The sequence below is a fragment of the Pyricularia grisea genome, chromosome I, assembly GCF_004355905.1.
Source record: "Pyricularia grisea strain NI907 chromosome I, whole genome shotgun sequence".
NCBI classification, from domain to species: Eukaryota; Fungi; Ascomycota; class Sordariomycetes; order Magnaporthales; family Pyriculariaceae; genus Pyricularia; species Pyricularia grisea.
In genome coordinates this window covers 2,588,478-2,606,313 of record NC_044973.1, presented here as the reverse complement: position 1 = coordinate 2,606,313, position 17,836 = coordinate 2,588,478, and the positions used below count along the sequence as shown (strand labels likewise).

Sequence of the window (17,836 nt, the reverse complement as noted above, 5' to 3'; positions counted from 1 at the left end):
GAAGCTAACATCTACATTTATGCAGAATGTACTCTAATGATAAGTCTGTACGAAAGCGAAGGGAGAAAAAAAAAAAAAAGGGGNGGGGGGGGTTCTCGGTGTCACATACGGCAAATCGCACAACAAGAACAATACGTAAGGTACATACCTAAATATCCAGGTAGTTTACTTGTAATATTTTCATGACTCGTTCTAGTAACATTTCTCATAAGGGGATCATTATGCGGTAGTGGTATTCCTTCCGGATACGAAAGCGAAAAAGGAAATGTCAAGTGAATATCGTGGTAGATCTATGGCAAAGGATACCTCGGGCTCAGCGGTCCCACAGCGTCTGGATCCAGCCTCTCCCTAGAGTCCAACGCCGACACGCTGTCCGAGCGGGAGTGGCTTATGCTGCTGGATGGAACGTGGGGCCTGCTAAAGTTCCTATGGTGAGATTGCGACCGGCTGAGGTTCCTCGCTGGCCCTGGGCTCTCGAAACGTCCGTTCCGACTAAAGTTTCTGTGGTGAGACCGCGACCGGCTGAGGCTCCTCGACGGCCCTGGGCTCTCGACTCGTCCGGTCCGCTCCGCAGCAGCCACGCTCGGGCTGCGCCGCATCGTCGATGGCGTGCTCGCACCCCCGGGGCTCCCCCTCCTCGGGATATCGTCGAAATCATCGCGGTGCTTCGTTCCCACCAGGCTCTCCTCGTCGTGTTCTCGCTCCCGGTAAGAAATACTGTAAGTGACCTGGCACTGGATTCCGCCCTTGCCTGCCGTTCCTTTCGCGTCTTCCATAACCATGGATCCTCGCTCGACCGTCGACTCGACGCCCATGGCCCTGGACCTTGATCGCCCGTTGGGGAGCTGCACTTTGGAGTTGAGCGCGATTGCGCCCCGGGAGCCCTTGCCCGCTTCGTAGGCTTGATTCATCTGCGACGGGTAGTTGCTTCTCGAGCCGCTCAGTTGTGGGAACGCGCGGATGAGTAGCACCCTCAGGGGCGGTAGGCAAGCGCAGATGACACCGATGTTGACCTCGATAGTCGACCACCTGACGACGTCCCAGTTGTCCCAGGTCGGGTTGTCGGAGCTTGCAAACGTAACGAGAGATTGGAGTCTGAGAACGCTCATGACGGTGACGCTGTGTTTGAAATGTTAGTCTGAGGGACAAAAGGTCGAGGCACGATAACATGGTGGATAATAGGAGACTCACAATGTACCAACACCGAACATAATGATCACGCCGACCTTCTTCTTCCAGTGCAGCTTCAGGTACCCCAACTGCGACAATGGCAGCGCCAGCATCCAAACGTCGAGGATGATGCTGACCGCTGCATTGGCCCAGCCGATCGCGTTGGCATCCAGGCAAGTCCCGTCGAGATGTTCGCCATCCCACCTCTCCCAGTAAAAGTGGACGGGGCGACAGAGGCAAGCGCCAACAGCGCTAAAAGCCATAAAGTAGCCCGTGTTGAAAATTACGGTGCCCCAGAGAAATTGCCGTATGCGTGAGTTGGGAAATATGCGAAGGTAGAAGAACAGTAGCGACATCTTCAGCGCGGACAGTCGTGCAATATACATGATCTGTATCACGTACATGTGCAGCCCAAACTGGGTGATTTGCTCGCTGGTCAAGGTCCATATGTCTCGACCAAGGCCGTTGCCTGTAAGTCCTTCGACGATAAGCACCGTGTCAGCAACGCCGAGTAGAATCGTCGCTACGATGAACCAGTCGTCCAAGCCAACGCTGCCACCAATCACAAAGATCTTGGAAAACATTCGAAGTATCACCAATACGGCCGCCAGTGATCCAAGGACAATAGCTGTGATGTTGAGTTCCAGACGTCTGTCCCTGATCTCTTCCTTGCAGGCGACAGATGTGATGTTCTTCGTAACTGCGACGTTGTGTAGGCAAGATATTAGTGGCTCAAAATATCTTTGGTGATTGTAGATATATTTCGTTTATCTTTTCACTTACACAATGCTTCCTTGATGCTACATTCAGCCACTACGCACTTGGTAATGTCAACCTTCAGTGCCGTTTTTGGACATATGCAGGCTAGGTCTTCCAGGGCGCATGTTGACCGGTCTGAAAAGCTCGCTAAACAAAATTTCTGCCAATAGTGCTCAGTATTAGTGGTGACCAGTTTCCATACGGAGGGGAATATATAACATGAGCTACATACAGCGCAGTCGGGGATCTGATAAGTTGTGTGAGCAGAACTCGAAGTGTTCTGGGCCAGAGCTAAAGGCACGACCAGTGCTGCCATGAAGGCGGCGATGATGAACCTCATGATGGCTGGCGTCTATAATATTCCCTCACACGAGTTGCCGCAACCTTGAGAATCAGGAGTGATACGGTCGGTTGAAGCCCAGTTCCTGGTCCCCAGCTGTCGAGTGAATATAGATGTGTGTTTCGAGTAGGAGTGATTGCACTGCACCACAGACACAAGCAGTAACGACTATGTGATGGTAACGAGTGTATGGCGCCAACGAGGTTGTGGCAGGAAGGTTCCCGGAAGCCTGGAAGCCTGGGTTGCTGAAACGGGGTGAACCTCGCCTTGTCAAATCAATGACAATGGGCGGCCTTTGATGCAGGCAGATGCCTGTTGTTGACAGTCGCGAGGACTGGATGGGGAAGAATAAGTATCCTTTCCCAAACAGTGTTATAGATCGGACATGTCGCTGGGCTGAGGAAGAAGGACCACAAGGGAAAGGACGATCACTTTGTGGAGGAGCGCCTAATAGGGTTATTAACTCGAGACTCCAGATGGTGAGCAGTGGGCGGCGGCCTTGTTACCCTGCTAGGGTCTTACCTTGACATGCGCAGCCCAGCTCTCGAGGCATGTCCCAGTGACGCGGGTGGGTGGTTGGTTGGTAAACGCCTTCTCCACATGGGAGCGATGGGTGAATCTTGCTTGCGATGGGAAACATGGACTACTACGCCCGAGAGTGTGCCGACTCGCGCAAGTTCAGTGACAATATTAGGCGGGTCTGTCTCCAGGCTGTAAGATGCATGGCCGCCTGGCTGGCTGTCCGAATGAGCATTCATGGACACAGGCGTATTCAGCGCGCCTGCGCTACGACTGTCCCACAGTAGCATGCATGTATTTACTGCGTAAGGGTTCGTGCAGTAGGGTGGTGTTCTGGACCTTGTGGGTGGGTGGGTACCAGCTCAGGGGTTAGGCGAGTTCAAGGCACTCAGCTATGGGTGCCCTGATATGTGCGCGCTTGTGGCTAGCAGGACTCAAGTGAGGGTTCTGAAGATTATCAAGCGAGAGCGAGGCAAATCCGGAGGATCCGGGTCCACATATTGACCACAATACTCCGCAAGATGACATTTGGTAACTATCATCCGAAAGGTAGCGAGCATATGTATACCACGCTGTACCTACATGCGGGGCCTGAATGAAATAATATGGTTGGCTGAAGTCTTCAGCTCATCATCAGACGCAAAATCTGTCATCCAATGTCAATCTTGGGTGGAAAACAGGCTGCCTGGCCAGAACCCACGTGGAGATGTTGCCGAGCCATAGGGACAAGATCTTGTTGTTTTGGGCGCCACACCGGTGACCTAGTCTGAATTATCTTCTAGGATCGATGATGTGTGTAGGGCCGACACAATTGATGGGGCAGGTCGGGGTGTAAATTGCACAAACATCTCTCCGAACCTCGCAGGCCTCGTTAGCGCCGTAGTCGGTGGGTGGGCTCCAATGGATGATGAAAAGCCCGAGCCCCTGGCAAACTATCGGCAGAGAGCAACCCTCCGGCGTGTCAGCAAAAGAGGAGGTAATGGTGAGATCAATGCCTTCTAAGGCGACCGGAGGTTTATTGGGTTGAGCTGAGTTGCGTATTGCGGTAATTTTCTCTTTCTCTTTCTCTCTGTCTCGCCCGCTCATCTTGGGTCATTCCCATCTTTTATGTTTCATAGGAAATATTACAGAAGCGAAACCATATACAATGGCTAGGCGGTTGGTCTCTGGTTCAGCAAAAAATAAATAAATTAAAAAATCAAAGAAAGAAAAAAGACTCACATTGACCAACCACCGCCGACGTCATGTTGTCGCGCGAAATTTGCCCAATGCAAACCATACTGGTTATCCCTGCTTATGGGGCCTAATCAGGCCAAAAGCCCGGGGGGGGGGGGTACTTTTTTTTCTCTCTGGGGCAAGCCAAGCCTTATGTGCTCAGCTTGTCCAGGATGATAAAATCACGGACGAAATCTCGAAAATGGGAAATCAAAGGCCCAACCAAGTGCCAAGAAAACCCTGGAAAGAAAACCACTCGCTCGCCTTCCGCATTAGGAAGTTGTCTCGTCAGTAGCAGTAACAGATTTTCGGCAATCGAGAAAGAAGTGAAGTATGTGTTTTATTGGTCGAGGGTACGATGGCGGTTGATGGTGGTTATGTTTGAGCAAACATAGTATAACCGTACCTAGGTAGTTACATACCTACCTAGGTAGGTCATGTACAAAAAAGTATTAGATTGAAAGTTGGCATCTTTCTTTTTGTTCATCTTGGATCGATTCTCTCCTTCCCATGGTCAAAGAGATCCATCAGCGATGAACTCCGTACCTACCACGTGAAGTATTACCGTGTTTACACGAGTTTGGTGCCTGCCAATTCTTGATGGCGAGTCAGTGGGAGGTAGCAGTTGGCCTGCCCAGCTTTGTTGACAGCGGGATCCATAGCATTTCGGTGGCAGGATCATCCCGAAAATGTTTTTGGCAGTTTAGACTTTTTGTTTTCCATAATTTGTTTCGCGGCAGCAATTGGCGAGTACCTTAGCTACCTACATATAGCAACGCGACGTGCGACACGACGCTACCCTTCCATTGTCGTACCATCTCCATGACCGGCCCCACGGTGACATGTCAGTTACGAGAAATATTCTCTGCGTCTAGCGTCGTACTTTTGCTGGATCCAACCAATCTGTTTTGCTACACAAATTCATGATTGCCGGTAATAATACCTGATGGAATCTTGGGTCGCAGCCGCTGTAGAGAAAGGCACCACTATTTTTCTCTGCTGGCACGACTCTGTCATTTTGGTCAACATGCCATGTCTCGTGTGATGTTGACGTTGGATTGACGGTGTTGGTAGACGTGGCATGCAGTCAAGTCTTGGGTTGCTTTTTTTGGACCGAGCCGCAACGCGCTCTCACGTGCAGTTGGTTGGTTGGTTGGTTACTGTACCTGCCTAGAAACTTTGACCAAGGGAATAACTGTGTTCCCCGCCCATAGCCATTTATTTCCTCGTCAAGTCCGGTCGGTGGCTTTGCCACAACGCTACTCCTCAATTCCAAGCACCAATTTTTCATCAGTTATCTCGGTAAAGAGAGTCTAAAATTGCACGCCGATACAAGAACAGCATTTTTGCACAAAAAACTAGGTCTTCACAAGGACAAAAAAGATAACCTTTATCTAAGCTATTAATTGGCCTACAGTAGACATTGCATTTACATACAGTAGCATGCATCATGGTCCAGAACAGAATCCCGTCGCCTCACTGAACCTAGCAAGCAATCCCCAGTACGCTATACGATTTGATATGCGATAAGTCACTTGGCGTGCTGATCTTTACCTCGAACACCAGTTCGGATCTACATAACAAAAGATCTCGAACGAGCAACGACCCTGATAAGAGCAAAAGACAATACTTCGTAGGCCGGGATCAAGCCTTGTGAATTTTACTTCTTTTGGATATCAATAGTCGTGGTACGAATCGAGCCCCGATCAGAGAGATCCATCCTTTTCACATACACTATTGATAACTCCCAAGATGATGAAGGGTCTTGTCAAACTTCTCAACATGTTGGGTTGATCGTGGCAAACGCTTCTTTAAGGGATAACATGGCTTGCATGGCATCCTTGCTCTTACACATCTAACATCACGGCCATTACGAGATGGAGGTGCTGTTCAACTACAATAAATGGGTATCTATCTGTACCCAGCACAACTCAACGTGTGTAAATAATGTGAATGTTGCACATTGAGCACTTTATATTCGTACACGTGCATATCATCCTCACAAATATGCTATCAGCATATTCACAAAGTATTATGTGAGCAAGGCAGTCGAGCCTTTCAAAGTAAATCAGACGAGAGACTCTCAAGCTGTTCAGTTATACAAAAGAGCTAATGCTTCCCAGAAATATAATTCATGATCAATACTTCGTTTCTCATGACCCGATTCCCAATGCAAATGCTGAACCCATACGCATAACCATAATGATGTCCTTGTACGCCAATAATGCTGATGCCCATATCTTGCCAGACGCCCAAGCCAAACCCAGCCTTATAACCTCAGACAAAACAGTGCCAATTATAAGTAATCAACCAGAAAAACAAAAGAGAAAAGAAAAGCCCCTTATTCCCCATCCCTACTCCTCATTCTCACCAACATCCTCAGCCAACGCCGCCCGCTCCAGCTCCAAATCATCAGCCAGCATGGCCATCTTGACCTCGCGGACGGCATCCAGAGCAGCCTCGAGATCCTGAGGGGCAAAGACGAACCGCATCCCGGCCCGCTTCTGCTTTTGCATGAGGGGCCTGCGCCGCCTGACCTCCTCGAGCTCCCAGCTCATGAGCTGCCGCCTGCACAGCCTGCGCAGGTGTTCCACCGCTGCCGCGACCGCCTCGTCCCAGACCACGAGCAGGCGTCCGCGCTCGGCCCGGCAGCGGCAGCCAAAGTTGTACTTGTCGTCGCGCCGGTTTTCGGGCGGTCGGCAGCAGTCGGCATGCTCGGGCGCCCGTCGCGTCTTGTCCGCCTCGGTGGTCATGTCACGCAGCACCGCCGTCTTGAGCTGCCTCGTGAGCCTTCGTACCTCGGTTTTGGTCATATTGACTATTTTTTTTTCTTCCTTTTCTTTTGATGGTTTGATTGTTGCTTTGCTTGAGATATGCGCTAATATGACCTTGGCGTCAGTATAAGATGGATGGTTCCCAGAGATAAAATCAATGCTTGCATCATAACATTGGTGTTGATGCTTGCCAAGTCCGACTTTATGTAAGAAAAAAAAATAATGATAGCCTACCTGGATGTATAGATCTGAATCACTGTTCGTCTGGTGTTGCTTTCTGTATATCTTAATGTGTAACTGTGATGATGTGTGCTTTTGTAACTCTGGTTGGAAACTTGGGATTCGGATGTTACAAACCATCATAAAACAGATAGCCAGCACCCGAACGAGAACACGTACCCAGACGGCCCCTTTATGTAAAAAAAAAGACGGAAAATATCGCAATATTTATTTCAAATGCAGAGAAGGTGCGCATGAGTGCAGGCAGTCGTGCAGCGCACCTACTGACCGAATGGCCGACGCTGCCCAGCAACGCCTACAAAGCTGCAATCGCGAAGTTAATTTCAATGTAATAGCACCTAATCCAAAACAACACTGGGAATGATGATATAGAGCGTGAACAAAGAGCAAACGAAGTCTCCCAGAGAACCACGCAGAATACATACATGAGATCACAGTCAAACCTTGAATGCCTTGCTGCCCTCCACGAGTCCAGGGGCGGCCTTCGATACGGCTGCCCAAGCCGGGGCATACCTCACCACCTCTCTGAATGCCGGCATGGTGTTGACAGCGTCATTGGCGTCACTCCATAGGGCAACAGCACGTCCTTCCAGTACCCCTGCATTGCCTTCTTCATCCTTCCACGTAATATCAACCACAAAGCTCGACTCCCAATCTCGCCTCCACAGCCTCAATAACCTGGCCCCCTCATCAGGGAATGCACCAAATCTGTCGTCCCAAGCATCTGCCCCAACCACCCTGAATGATCGAATCGGAGGCCCCTCCTTCGAGAACCGAAGATCTACCACGCGCGTGTTTACTGCGTCAATCTTCAACCTTGCTGTCCTAGTGCCTCCCACGGCCACCTTTGCCGTAGTATTGACCATTTTGACAGTGAGTAGCTTGCTGTAGTATGCAGGACCCGGCGAGACTCCCGGTGGAAGGTCAAAACTCTTGTTTCCACTGCCATAAGTGGGGATTGGTGGCACCTGTGCCGCATCGAAAGTGCAGTCGACCAGGTCTCTACGGCTGGAGCTGGCGTCACAAGTAATCTCCTGTCCTGTGGCCGAGGGAATATCTGCAATGATCTTGCGCAGGTACAGCTCAACTCCAGAGAGATGAACTTGTGTCGACCCCGTGTCCAAGTCGACGGTTTGTCTGAAGAACGCCTTGTAAGGCGCCCGGGGCGAGAAAGGAAAGGCAACGAGATTATAGATCAGCGTTGCGAAAGCCACTGCAAGCAGGAACAGCGGCACATGCTTTGTCACTCTATGTATGAAAGGTGAGAGAGGCATCAGAAGTATCGCAGAGAGCGCAGCGATAATGAGGTAAGGCACCAACAAACTGGAGCCATCCACACCAGTCTGATTGACAGCCGACGTAAGCAGCAGCCCAACCTGCCCCCCAAGAATGACCATAAAAGGGCCAAGCAACAGGAATTGAAGTATCCACGTCGAGGTAACCATCGTTCCTGACCATGCTTGCTCGCCCTCGAATGGCTTCTTCTTCTTTGGACCATCCTCTGCTTCGTTGTTGTCATCCATAATGGCAGAAACAGACCGTCGGTAGCCCCTGCGAAGAAAAGAGGTATCGAGCTTGTTCCCACGTCCAGACTTCCTGACAAGAGGTGTTTCCTCATCCGGTGCTTCGTCTTCATCCTCTTCTTGCGGGGAAGTACTGCTTTGGCCGGCACGTTGGGGGCTGGTAGCCTCATTGGGCGACGGAGCAATGACAGCATCCGAGTGAGGAACAGCCTCAAGATGATCACGAACTTCCGCCTCATCTGCAGCCCCACGCGCGAAATCGATCTTCCTTGGAAGAGAAAAAAGCTCACATACTGCAATCAGGGTGGCGAGGAAGACTTGAGATTCCCAAAAGACAAATATGTACCCCGACGCAATTCGCATGCGGTCTTCCAGTACTGTTGCAAACACGAGTGCCGCCCAGCCAAGGACAAAAAGCCAGATGTGCACATATAGTCGATGCAAAGCGCTCGGCCTCGTGTAGCTCGATCCGCGCATGATGAGCCAGAACCCAAAGTAAAACAGGGACATCATCATCGCCCACCTGCACTGCTGTCAGAACCACACGCAATCCAAACAAGGGCACGAACTTCCACTTACACCGCATATTCGCTGCTGTAGATGATGAAAGGGTTTATCTTCCTCAATAGCAAGGCAGCTCCAGTCACCAACGCTCCTGCAACGATCAGCGCAAATGGAAAGCGGAAGAATCCCTTCCAGCCCCCAAGCCGGATAATTTCGCCTTCTTCATCTTCGCCGTCTTCGCTGCTGCTGTCTGCCGTTGCTCGAAGTTTTGTGTGAAAAGCATAACCCTTGCCCTGTTTGTGAACAAGGTACATCATCCCGAAGAGTGTCAAAGGCCCAACAATCAGCACAGTCAAAGACCAGGCGAACATTCCCCGAAGCCCAAAAATTACGAAGGAGCTCCCAAACAGATCGAACCAGACACCATCACTTGGCGTACCATTAGGAACTTTGCTCCTATCGCCATCGGGGCGATCTCCAATGTAGTCGGACCCCGTATCTGCTGAGAGGTTGATAAGAGTTGTCGTAGACGCTGCCATCATCTGCCATAAACTCTCTCGACTGGCGTGCTTGGTGTCATCCTGGTTGGTGTGGTACAGGGCTCGAGGCCTGTAGAATGCCAGATCAAGGCCGCGCTGACCATAAACATCGTGCCAGACTGAATAGTCGGTGCCACTACGAACGAGACCCAGCTTGTACCCATCTGATCCTACGACAGAGCCAAATGGCGACTGGACATTCGCAAAAGCGCTAGTCACCTCTCGGTCCGTGGAGCGGAACAAGACGCATCGGCTTCCGGCCCCTGCGCCTTCGAGGTTAAGGAATGTGTGAATGAAGGGCAGCAAAGGGCTTTTGCCAAACGCCGCAGCCCCAAGCAGTCCAGGCTCCTCGGCATTGTTGAGGAGGGCCACGATGCCTCGCTGCGGTTGGTTTCCAGGCTTGGTGAAATACTTGATCATTTGCAGCACCGTTACCGTCCCCATACCGTCATCTGTAGCGCCATAAGCAGTTGAGACCCTGAAAACACTCGTTAGAGAAAAAAAAAAAACCATTTCACAAAGTCAGAGAATATGAGGAGGAACGCAAATGCTTACGAGTCGAAATGGGCATTGACCAGGACACCACCCTTCCCTATCAGCTTGCCAGGCCGTGCATTGTGCCACCACTCTCCTTGGTCATCGTCTTTGCCCCGAATATAAACGTAGAGATTGTTACCTTGGTAGTGTGTCGGCGCGCCGGCCCAGGAGAGATACGTCACGTTGGAGGTGAGGTCGTTGAAGACGGTTGTCCTGGCTCCAGCATCGTTTGCAGCAATGATCTGCTCGATGCGAAGGCGCAAGTAGTCTCGCACCACATCATTTTCGCGACTGTTTTGGTGATGAAAACGCTCTGTGATATGACCTAGATCTAGCCAAGCCTCGGTGAGGTTCAACCCGCGGTCCAGGAAGAGGCTGCAATAGCAGGTCAAGGTCAGCTCGATAGATCCTGGTTCGGACGGGCACGAGAGTAGTAGCCAAGGGTGCCCAGAGTGGGTTATTTACGGATGAAATCAAAGGTGAATGATGAACAAGGTTTTTGCTTACGAGCCGTCGGGTTGAACAGGAGGTACCCCTTCATTGATCACAACCAAAGGAATGAGGAGCGCAAGATAAACGACAGTGGTCCAGAACGTGACCTGCGCAGATCTGAAGGCAAAAGGATTTGCCATGTTGAAATGGGGGCCGCGTCACGGAGGCGTTTTCGAAGCGACGCGACTCAATCTTGGCTAATAAAAGGCTGAGTTTCCTTTGCTTGTGCGAACTGGATGCACACCAGACCCTACCTACTGTAGTAAGTACCCAAGGTACCTAAGGTAGGTACGGTACGCACGCACGCACGCCGTCACCAAAACAGCATGAGACAGGACAACCACTGCCTGACGAAATGTTGATAAGGGTCGCGTACTTGAAACTGACCAGTGGATCCCGCTAGAGGTCCTTCTCAATTGAAGCTCAAGACGCAGGCTGTTCTCTTCAGGGTAAGATGGTAGCCCGAGGTGCAATGAACTTGGATTGAAAGATCAATCAAGAATCAATTCAATGAGTCGAGGTTGGTTGATTGGTTTATCACGCTTTGTGCAATACCAGTGTCACAGTGTTCCGAAAAGCAACCATTAACCCCGCTAGACTTATGCAGGTAAGATGAGGTAGGTGCCTTAGGTAGTTCGGCTAGAGTCTACAGTACTGTAGGTACAGTACACGAGATGTCTGACATTTGCTGCACCTGCACCCCACACTGTCAAGCCTAGAGTACGTCATTTTGCATGCATAAGTGGCGATTGTGTGCACTTCAAATAGACCAGAAGTCGACATATTTGTTTTTCTTGTCATTGAATAAACATCGCTTTCATTTTATTAATGAGGGCATGGTACATGAAACCAACACCGTAATGACCATGGAGCTGAACTATCGAGGTCATCCGTGGGGGTGACCATCGTAGTGGATCATGTCTGACCAAAAATAAAATACTTGACCACACCAAATTTTCTTTTCTAGGTTCCCCAACTCATCCTGCATGGGATACCCTTTGCGTGAACAGAGAGAACCAGCATTCGGAAGGGAAAAGCCCAAACCAAGCATTGACCGTCTATCAATCCCACCAATTATACCAACCAATTGTCAAGGAAATGGCATCTTTGCATCTGCCGAGATGTATCCTCCGAATCCAGTAGCCGTTGTATTCTGTGAAGTGAGGCGGCTTTCTTCCTTATGCTTGAAGTTCGCGTGAAGGCCTCACAATATAGACAGGGCGAGATCAGATTTAACCCTCGTGGGTACCGTTGGTAGCACCGTTGGTGTAGGTGCCGTTGGTGCCGTTGCGGTTGGCGCTGTCCTTGATGGCCTTCTTGGCCTTGTTGACGACGTCCGAGTAGTTGTTATACTTGTCCTCTGCCGCCTCACGCGAGCCGGCGAACAAGTTCTTCAGGATGGCGGGGAGGGTGTTGTAGGCGAAACGAATGGCGACAGCCCAGCAGAACAGGACGGCGCCGATGGTGACGGTGACGAACAGAGTGGGGACCAGAACCATGACAGCCACACCAAGCCAGAAGAGCGAGAACAGGACAGCGGCTCCGAGCGACAGGACAAGAACCGAAGAGGTGAAAGCAGCAAAGAGAGCGACAGGCACAACGGAGGTCAGAGCCTGGGCAACCAAGAAGGTCTGTTACAGCAACAAATTTGTAGAGTTAGTGACTGATAAGTATAGGTAGGTCGAAGAATATAACATACAAAGAGGAAAGGACGCTCCTTGGCGAACTCCTGCATGCGCTCGTAGGCCTGGTCGCGAGTCTCGGGGCTGACGACGCGGTCAAGCTGACGCTGCAAGAAAGCGATGAAGCCCGAAGCCTGCTCCTTGGCGGACTCAGTGGACTCCTTGAGGGACTTCTCCAATGCAGCCTGCTGCTCCTTCAAGGAGCCCTTCAAGGCGTTCTTGTGGTTCTTCATGGACTCCTTCAAGGCGTTCTTCTGGTCCTGGATGGACATCTGCTGCTCCTGGGTGGCCATCTTGTTTACCGTTGGGGGTAGACGGGAATGTTTGATGTGGGATGATTGACAAGGAAGCAGAGTTTCAGAAGAGATGTTGATGTTGGAATCTTGGCTTGGGTGTTGGAATGAGGAATGGATTGAGTGTTTCCGAGGAGGGACGAAAGCGACCTCATATATTCGATGGCATGGCGTTTTTACCAAAAGAAAAGCAGCAAGTATGATAAACCCCCGGAGAGAAGGGAAAATTGATAGCAAACAAAAGTAAAGATCAAGCCCCGCGGTCCCCGATCTACTAGTGTAGCTCTAGTCCATTGCCTGAGGAAATTACCCTGAGTGCAAGCATGTGCAAGACTTGAACTGCACCTTCCATTGGTCTCACAATTGCTCGTCGCACTTGCTAATGGACGGCTTCAATCTGACGTTTCAATGCTTGGTAGCCTCGAGTTCCCCACTTTTTATCGGGCCGGCTCAAGAAGGTTTACTAGCAAACATCTCTCTCTCTTTTTGATGGGCTGGATTGTTCAGCTTTGTCGTCATGAGACAACGCTTTTGCCAAAGATGGAATTGATTGTTATGCACTGCTGCAGTAATCACAAACAACTTGACCGTTGATGGAAGTCTACTTTAACTTCGAATTTGATTGCATTACGGTAGCCTATCTCTTGCGTAGGTCCGTACTAGCGTGGGTGCACTTCGTATCCACCACATAGTTGACATCATACAAAAAATAGGGAGCTTAGGAGGCTTCCTTCGTCTGGCGTGGAATCTTTGGAATATCGCCTGCGTGGCAATGCCTTTGTGGCGCTGACTTGAATTTCGCTGTGAACCTAAAACTAAAAGCAAAGCGGCATGTGATTGAGCATAGACCCTTGAGCGGTTGGCAACTCAGGATATTTAGCCACGTTCGACCGGCTGGCGATTGCCATGATATTTGCTTTTTCTTTCCAAAGATTTGATATTACAAGACACAATCCGATTCACAGGCCGCACGGCAGCATGAATATTGTGGTTTGTGTAGTTAGACAGCAGCATGGAGTTGTACGAAGGTTTGTATATATACTCACAGAAAAAGCACAGTTATCACTGGATTACACACTGGCCTCGTGGCGCAACGGTAGCGCGTACGACTCCAGATCGTAAGGTTATCCGTTCAAATCGGGTCGGGGTCAACTCAGAGTGGTATCCTTTTGCTTTTAGCAATCGTGAAATGGACTTACTTCGTAACTAATTCAGCAAGTGATTGTCTGCATTAATACTTTTTTGTTTTCGCTTCTGATCATGTTGTTTCTTCGTCTTGCCCCTTTAACTCCTTTTATGCTTCAAAATAGGAGGAGAGGGCCTCATCCCGGCAAATGTTTCACCAAACAGCACATCACTCATGTACGATGTAAAAAGTCTCTCAGGCATACCTTCTTTTTATCTTATCTTACTAGGTTGGCAGTGTGAGGAAGTCAAGGCTGCGCCTCACTGAGCCACTTGTCCGTTCGTCTGATCTCGTGTCTTGTGCGGGGGGGTCACCTGTCATGCATGTCAAGGCTGGGTTCATCGCAATTTTACAACTGCAGTTACCTTCTCTTCCGTCTGCCCTCTGCTGACTGTTCAGGCAGCCGCGTTAGCCGCTCGCTACTTGACTGGAACATCGGTTTACAAGTTTACAATATTATCCTTTGCAGCTGCAGCTCAATGTCGTTTGTTTGCACACTTGTTTCCCAACCAGTCAGTCCTTAGCGACATGCTATCAGCCCCGTCAGCCCCGTCAGCAAACACACTCTGCAGTCTGCACAGGAATCAATCAACAAGGCTTGTACAGCAAGCAGTCGTATGTATTCATGGTAATCCTAAGATCGGCATGTTATACACCAAATGAATTTATTTAACTTTGTCGTCGGAATATCCCACTTTTGACAAGGCAATTTCCTCGCTTCATTGGGCTCTGTGATTGCAAAGGAACTTTTTTTTGTTCGCCGTCACTAACCCCAACTGTCAAAGTCTGAGTCGCGACCAAAACGTACTCGTAGGTTATTAACAAAACGAGTTCATCGAAGGGGTCGGATGAAATCTGTGTAATAGGGCCTTAGTGTAAAAAATACCGCATGTCTAGATGTACGACCGTTGAGTTGCTCTCTATATCAACCTTTGAATGCGCAGCAAGTTGAGTGCTACCTACGTTTGATGGGAGCCTGAGAGAATTAATTCATCCGTGGGGCCTGATGACAATTGGTGCGACAGGAAGGATCCCAAGTCGTCGACAAGTGTCGTGGGGGCCCACGATAAACGAGCAGCCGACACGATCTGATTTTTGAAGATCCTTCGGATATTGTCAAGGATAGTCTGGAAGCCTGCTGTTAAAAGTGCGATTGGCGCAAGTGGAGCGGAGTGGGTGGTCAATTTGTGCGTGTTTCACTACCTACCTAATTACAGTACAATACTGTCAACTTTGTCAAGGTTCTCTCCAGAAATAGTAAGCGCACCATAAGCCGGGCGCCAAGATCCCTGACCCGACTCAGCCAACCCCAGATGGGATGGGCGAGAAAGGCTATGGTCAGTCAACAAAGGGTTTTTTTCTCCAGTTCTTGGCTTTCATATCTAGTTTCTATCAGCTTCTTGTTTGTCGTCACTCGGCTCTTCCCTTCGTTTGTTTGCTTGTGTCTGTTTTTATACGTCACTCCTTAATCATCTCGAATACCCGAATTGCCCTTGTCCAACTTATACGAAAAAAAAAAAAGAAAAAAAAAGAAAAAAAAAAGAAAAAAGAAAAAATCCAATCCAAAAGGTTCGTTCGGTTTATATGTCTATCTGAAAGGTTGCCAAGGGTGTTCGCCTTCAACTTTCACCTCTTGTATAAGCCATGTTGGGGGCGACTCTCGCTCTTTCACTGGCGGCTTTTACTCTTGGTGTCTGGGGCGAACAAGCAAACTTTGACGACAACAGCAACAATGCCTGCGAAATCATTCAAAATGCCGCCAGGTCTGTTATTGGCTCCCGCTTTAAGCCCTCTGAGGCATTGGCTTGTCTAGCATCAGTACCCCTGGCCAGAGACCGCGACATGGAGCTCATGGACTACCTCATTCCATACGTGGAGCAGCAAAGTACTCTTGGTATCTTGAAGAACCCGCCTCAGACATATCTCTTCCCTGCAATCGACTTGGTGGGCGGCTTGCGACAGATCAAAGAGAAGATATCGGCAGGAGGTTACAAGTCTCAGCTCGAATTTGCCTGGGACATGAACAGGCTATGGAACCAGCTTAACGACGGCCACTTTGACTACAAACCAGCTCTGCTTTCAGTCTTTGGCTTCCAGTCCAGCAGGGGACTCAAATCAGTATCCAAGGATGGACTCGAGCTTCCAGAAATCTACGATGAGCACGATTTGGCGAATGCAGATTCGCAAGGTTTCACCCCATCAGCCGTGGTCAGCATTGATGGAATCCCAGTCGTTGACTACCTTGAAATCGTTGCTTCCGCAGGTGCTCTTCAGGACCCTGACGCGCAGTATAACAACTTATTCACTACCACCGCAGTCAAGGCACGTGGCGGTGGTGGCTACTTCAAGAGCGGCGGCTACACCGAGCTTCCTGACATCAGCGTTTACAAGTATGCCAATGGCACCGTCACATCGCACCCGAACATCGCTATTCTCCGGCAGGACCTGACGGGTATTTCCAACGGCCGCCAGCTCCACCTGGCTTTTGAAATGCCACCCCGAGAGAAACCTATTAAAAAAGACGACAAGAAGAGCTCGGAAGGCCCAATCCCCGTCAACAAGCCAAAGGTGCCTGGCTATCCTTTGCCGGTGGTGAAACACTACAACGACTATATTGCAGGCTACTTCATGGACGGCCCTGACTACCAGGACGCTGCCGTCTTGTCCATCTACTCATTTACGCCCAAGGCGAGCGTCAAGAAGACTAAAACCGAATTCTCCGAGTTCCGGCGCGTTGTACGTGAGTTCATCGAGCAGTGTCGCCAGGAACATCGAACGAAGCTCATCATTGATCTTCAAGCCAACGGCGGTGGCATGCTCCACATGTCATTCGAGCTCTATCGCAATTTGTTCCCCGATGCAGAGCCTTTTGACGGTACCCGCTTCCGTGCTACAGATGCGTACAACATTATTGGCAAAGACGACTATGGCACTTCGCAAGAACGGAAACTTGTCAACAACCCCCTCGATAAGGACTTGCATCGGTACCGTAACTGGGAAGCACTCTGGGGGCCTGTCAATGCCCATGAGGATAAAATGACGAACCTCGTGCGATACAACTTTAGTAGCAACACAACTGTCGGGGAGTCTGGCTTCTACATCTCAGGTTATGGACCAGACGACACGCCACCAGAGCCGTATTTCGAGAGCAAGAATATTCTCATTGTAACCGACGGGTTCTGTGCATCGACGTGTACGGTCCTCTCGCGCCTTCTCAGCAACGAGCAGGGCGTCCGCTCTCTCGCTCTAGGAGGTCGGCCCCTGAAAGCCCCGATGCAAAGCGTTGGAGGCGTCAAAGGTGCCCAGGTGGTCAAGTTCCAGGAGTTTCAAGACCTGCTCAAGGATGCGCTCCAACACCAGCCCCAGGATGTCAAACTACCAGACAACCTACCCAAGATCTCCGAGGTGCCTCTACTACCTAGCCTCAGCAGCCTCAGCTTCAACTTCCGCAACGCCTACGAGAGCGCCGACTCGCTGATCCCGCTGCAGTTTGTGTATGAGGCCGCGCACTGCCGGCGCTTCTACACCTACGAGATGACTCGCGATCCGACCGAGGTCTGGAGGGTTGCATTCGACGTGGCGTTTCGAGGCGGCAAGTGTGCCGAGGGGAGCAGCCTTGGAAAGGATAACACAATGGGCAAGAGGCCAAAGCTTGACAGGGCCAAGGTGGTGTCGAAGCTCGCCCCCTACAACGGGCCAGGGTCCAAGACTTACACCGACAGGAAGCTGAGGCGTCGCGAGCTGACGGGCTCGCGTGTGTTTGGGGCCAGGAGACGATCCGAAGCGAAGATACAGAAGCGTGTGGAAGTTCTGTCGCCTGACGACGAGGCGCTCATCAACCGCGTACCGGCCATGGTGGATGAGAATTGGTGGGAGCACACTGGTATCTGATCTACCCATCATAAATGGTTCGACCGATATGGTCTTAATTTGTTCGCCTTTTTTTTCTTTTCTTGGTTGATATTAGGAAGCAATGACATTTTGCATGGCGAGGCGCTGGGTCTTGATCGGGAAGCAAGCGAGCTATTATTATACATATTAACAGCGTCTTGCCCCTTTTATG

At 50.3% G+C, this 17,836-nt stretch overlaps 5 protein-coding genes across 5 annotated transcripts; 1 reads left to right on the top strand and 4 right to left on the bottom strand.

Annotated features, from left to right (window-relative positions):
* Positions 1 to 211: 211 nt before the first annotated feature.
* On the bottom strand, positions 212 to 2,328 carry PgNI_05823 (uncharacterized protein). Its single transcript, XM_031125854.1, has 4 exons — positions 2,162 to 2,328; positions 1,954 to 2,089; positions 1,192 to 1,870; positions 212 to 1,119 (listed from the first exon to the last, which is right to left on the bottom strand). The coding sequence occupies exons 1-4, from the start codon at positions 2,267 to 2,269 to the stop codon at positions 291 to 293; spliced, it is 1,752 nt and encodes a 583-aa protein (XP_030983205.1). The 5' UTR covers positions 2,270 to 2,328; the 3' UTR covers positions 212 to 290.
* Positions 2,329 to 6,357: 4,029 nt separating this feature from the next.
* On the bottom strand, positions 6,358 to 6,816 carry PgNI_05822 (uncharacterized protein; the record flags this gene model as incomplete). Its single annotated transcript, XM_031125853.1, has 1 exon — positions 6,358 to 6,816. One exon carries the CDS (start codon positions 6,814 to 6,816, stop codon positions 6,358 to 6,360), a length of 459 nt encoding a protein of 152 aa, XP_030983204.1.
* Positions 6,817 to 7,244: 428 nt separating this feature from the next.
* PgNI_05821 (uncharacterized protein) lies at positions 7,245 to 10,956 on the bottom strand. Its single transcript, XM_031125852.1, has 4 exons — positions 10,628 to 10,956; positions 10,139 to 10,495; positions 9,120 to 10,061; positions 7,245 to 9,063 (listed from the first exon to the last, which is right to left on the bottom strand). The coding sequence occupies exons 1-4, from the start codon at positions 10,750 to 10,752 to the stop codon at positions 7,455 to 7,457; spliced, it is 3,033 nt and encodes a 1,010-aa protein (XP_030983207.1). The 5' UTR covers positions 10,753 to 10,956; the 3' UTR covers positions 7,245 to 7,454.
* A 432-nt stretch (positions 10,957 to 11,388) lies between these two features.
* PgNI_05820 (uncharacterized protein) lies at positions 11,389 to 12,931 on the bottom strand. Its single transcript, XM_031125851.1, has 2 exons — positions 12,312 to 12,931; positions 11,389 to 12,243 (listed from the first exon to the last, which is right to left on the bottom strand). Exons 1-2 carry the CDS (start codon positions 12,585 to 12,587, stop codon positions 11,845 to 11,847), a joined length of 675 nt encoding a protein of 224 aa, XP_030983206.1. The 5' UTR covers positions 12,588 to 12,931; the 3' UTR covers positions 11,389 to 11,844.
* Positions 12,932 to 15,417: 2,486 nt separating this feature from the next.
* On the top strand, positions 15,418 to 17,664 carry PgNI_05819 (uncharacterized protein; the record flags this gene model as incomplete). Its single annotated transcript, XM_031125850.1, has 1 exon — positions 15,418 to 17,664. One exon carries the CDS (start codon positions 15,418 to 15,420, stop codon positions 17,662 to 17,664), a length of 2,247 nt encoding a protein of 748 aa, XP_030982552.1.
* Positions 17,665 to 17,836: the final 172 nt, after the last annotated feature.

Excerpts from the sequence above, each read along its gene's own strand:
- PgNI_05823 (XM_031125854.1), bottom strand. The coding sequence starts at position 2,269 with ATGAGGTTCATCATCGCCGCCTTCATGGCAGCACTGGTCGTGCCTTTA. Across the intron at positions 2,090-2,161 it reads ATCAGATCCCCGACTGCGCT|AAATTTTGTTTAGCGAGCTT; the intron begins GTATGTAGCTCA and ends CACTATTGGCAG. Across the intron at positions 1,871-1,953 it reads TAGCATCAAGGAAGCATTGT|TTACGAAGAACATCACATCT; the intron begins GTAAGTGAAAAG and ends ACAACGTCGCAG.
- PgNI_05820 (XM_031125851.1), bottom strand. The coding sequence starts at position 12,587 with ATGGCCACCCAGGAGCAGCAGATGTCCATCCAGGACCAGAAGAACGCC. Across the intron at positions 12,244-12,311 it reads AGGAGCGTCCTTTCCTCTTT|ACCTTCTTGGTTGCCCAGGC; the intron begins GTATGTTATATT and ends TTGCTGTAACAG.
- PgNI_05821 (XM_031125852.1), bottom strand. The coding sequence starts at position 10,752 with ATGGCAAATCCTTTTGCCTTCAGATCTGCGCAGGTCACGTTCTGGACC. Across the intron at positions 10,496-10,627 it reads CCTGTTCAACCCGACGGCTC|CCTCTTCCTGGACCGCGGGT; the intron begins GTAAGCAAAAAC and ends CTGCTATTGCAG. Across the intron at positions 10,062-10,138 it reads GTCAATGCCCATTTCGACTC|GGTCTCAACTGCTTATGGCG; the intron begins GTAAGCATTTGC and ends GAGTGTTTTCAG.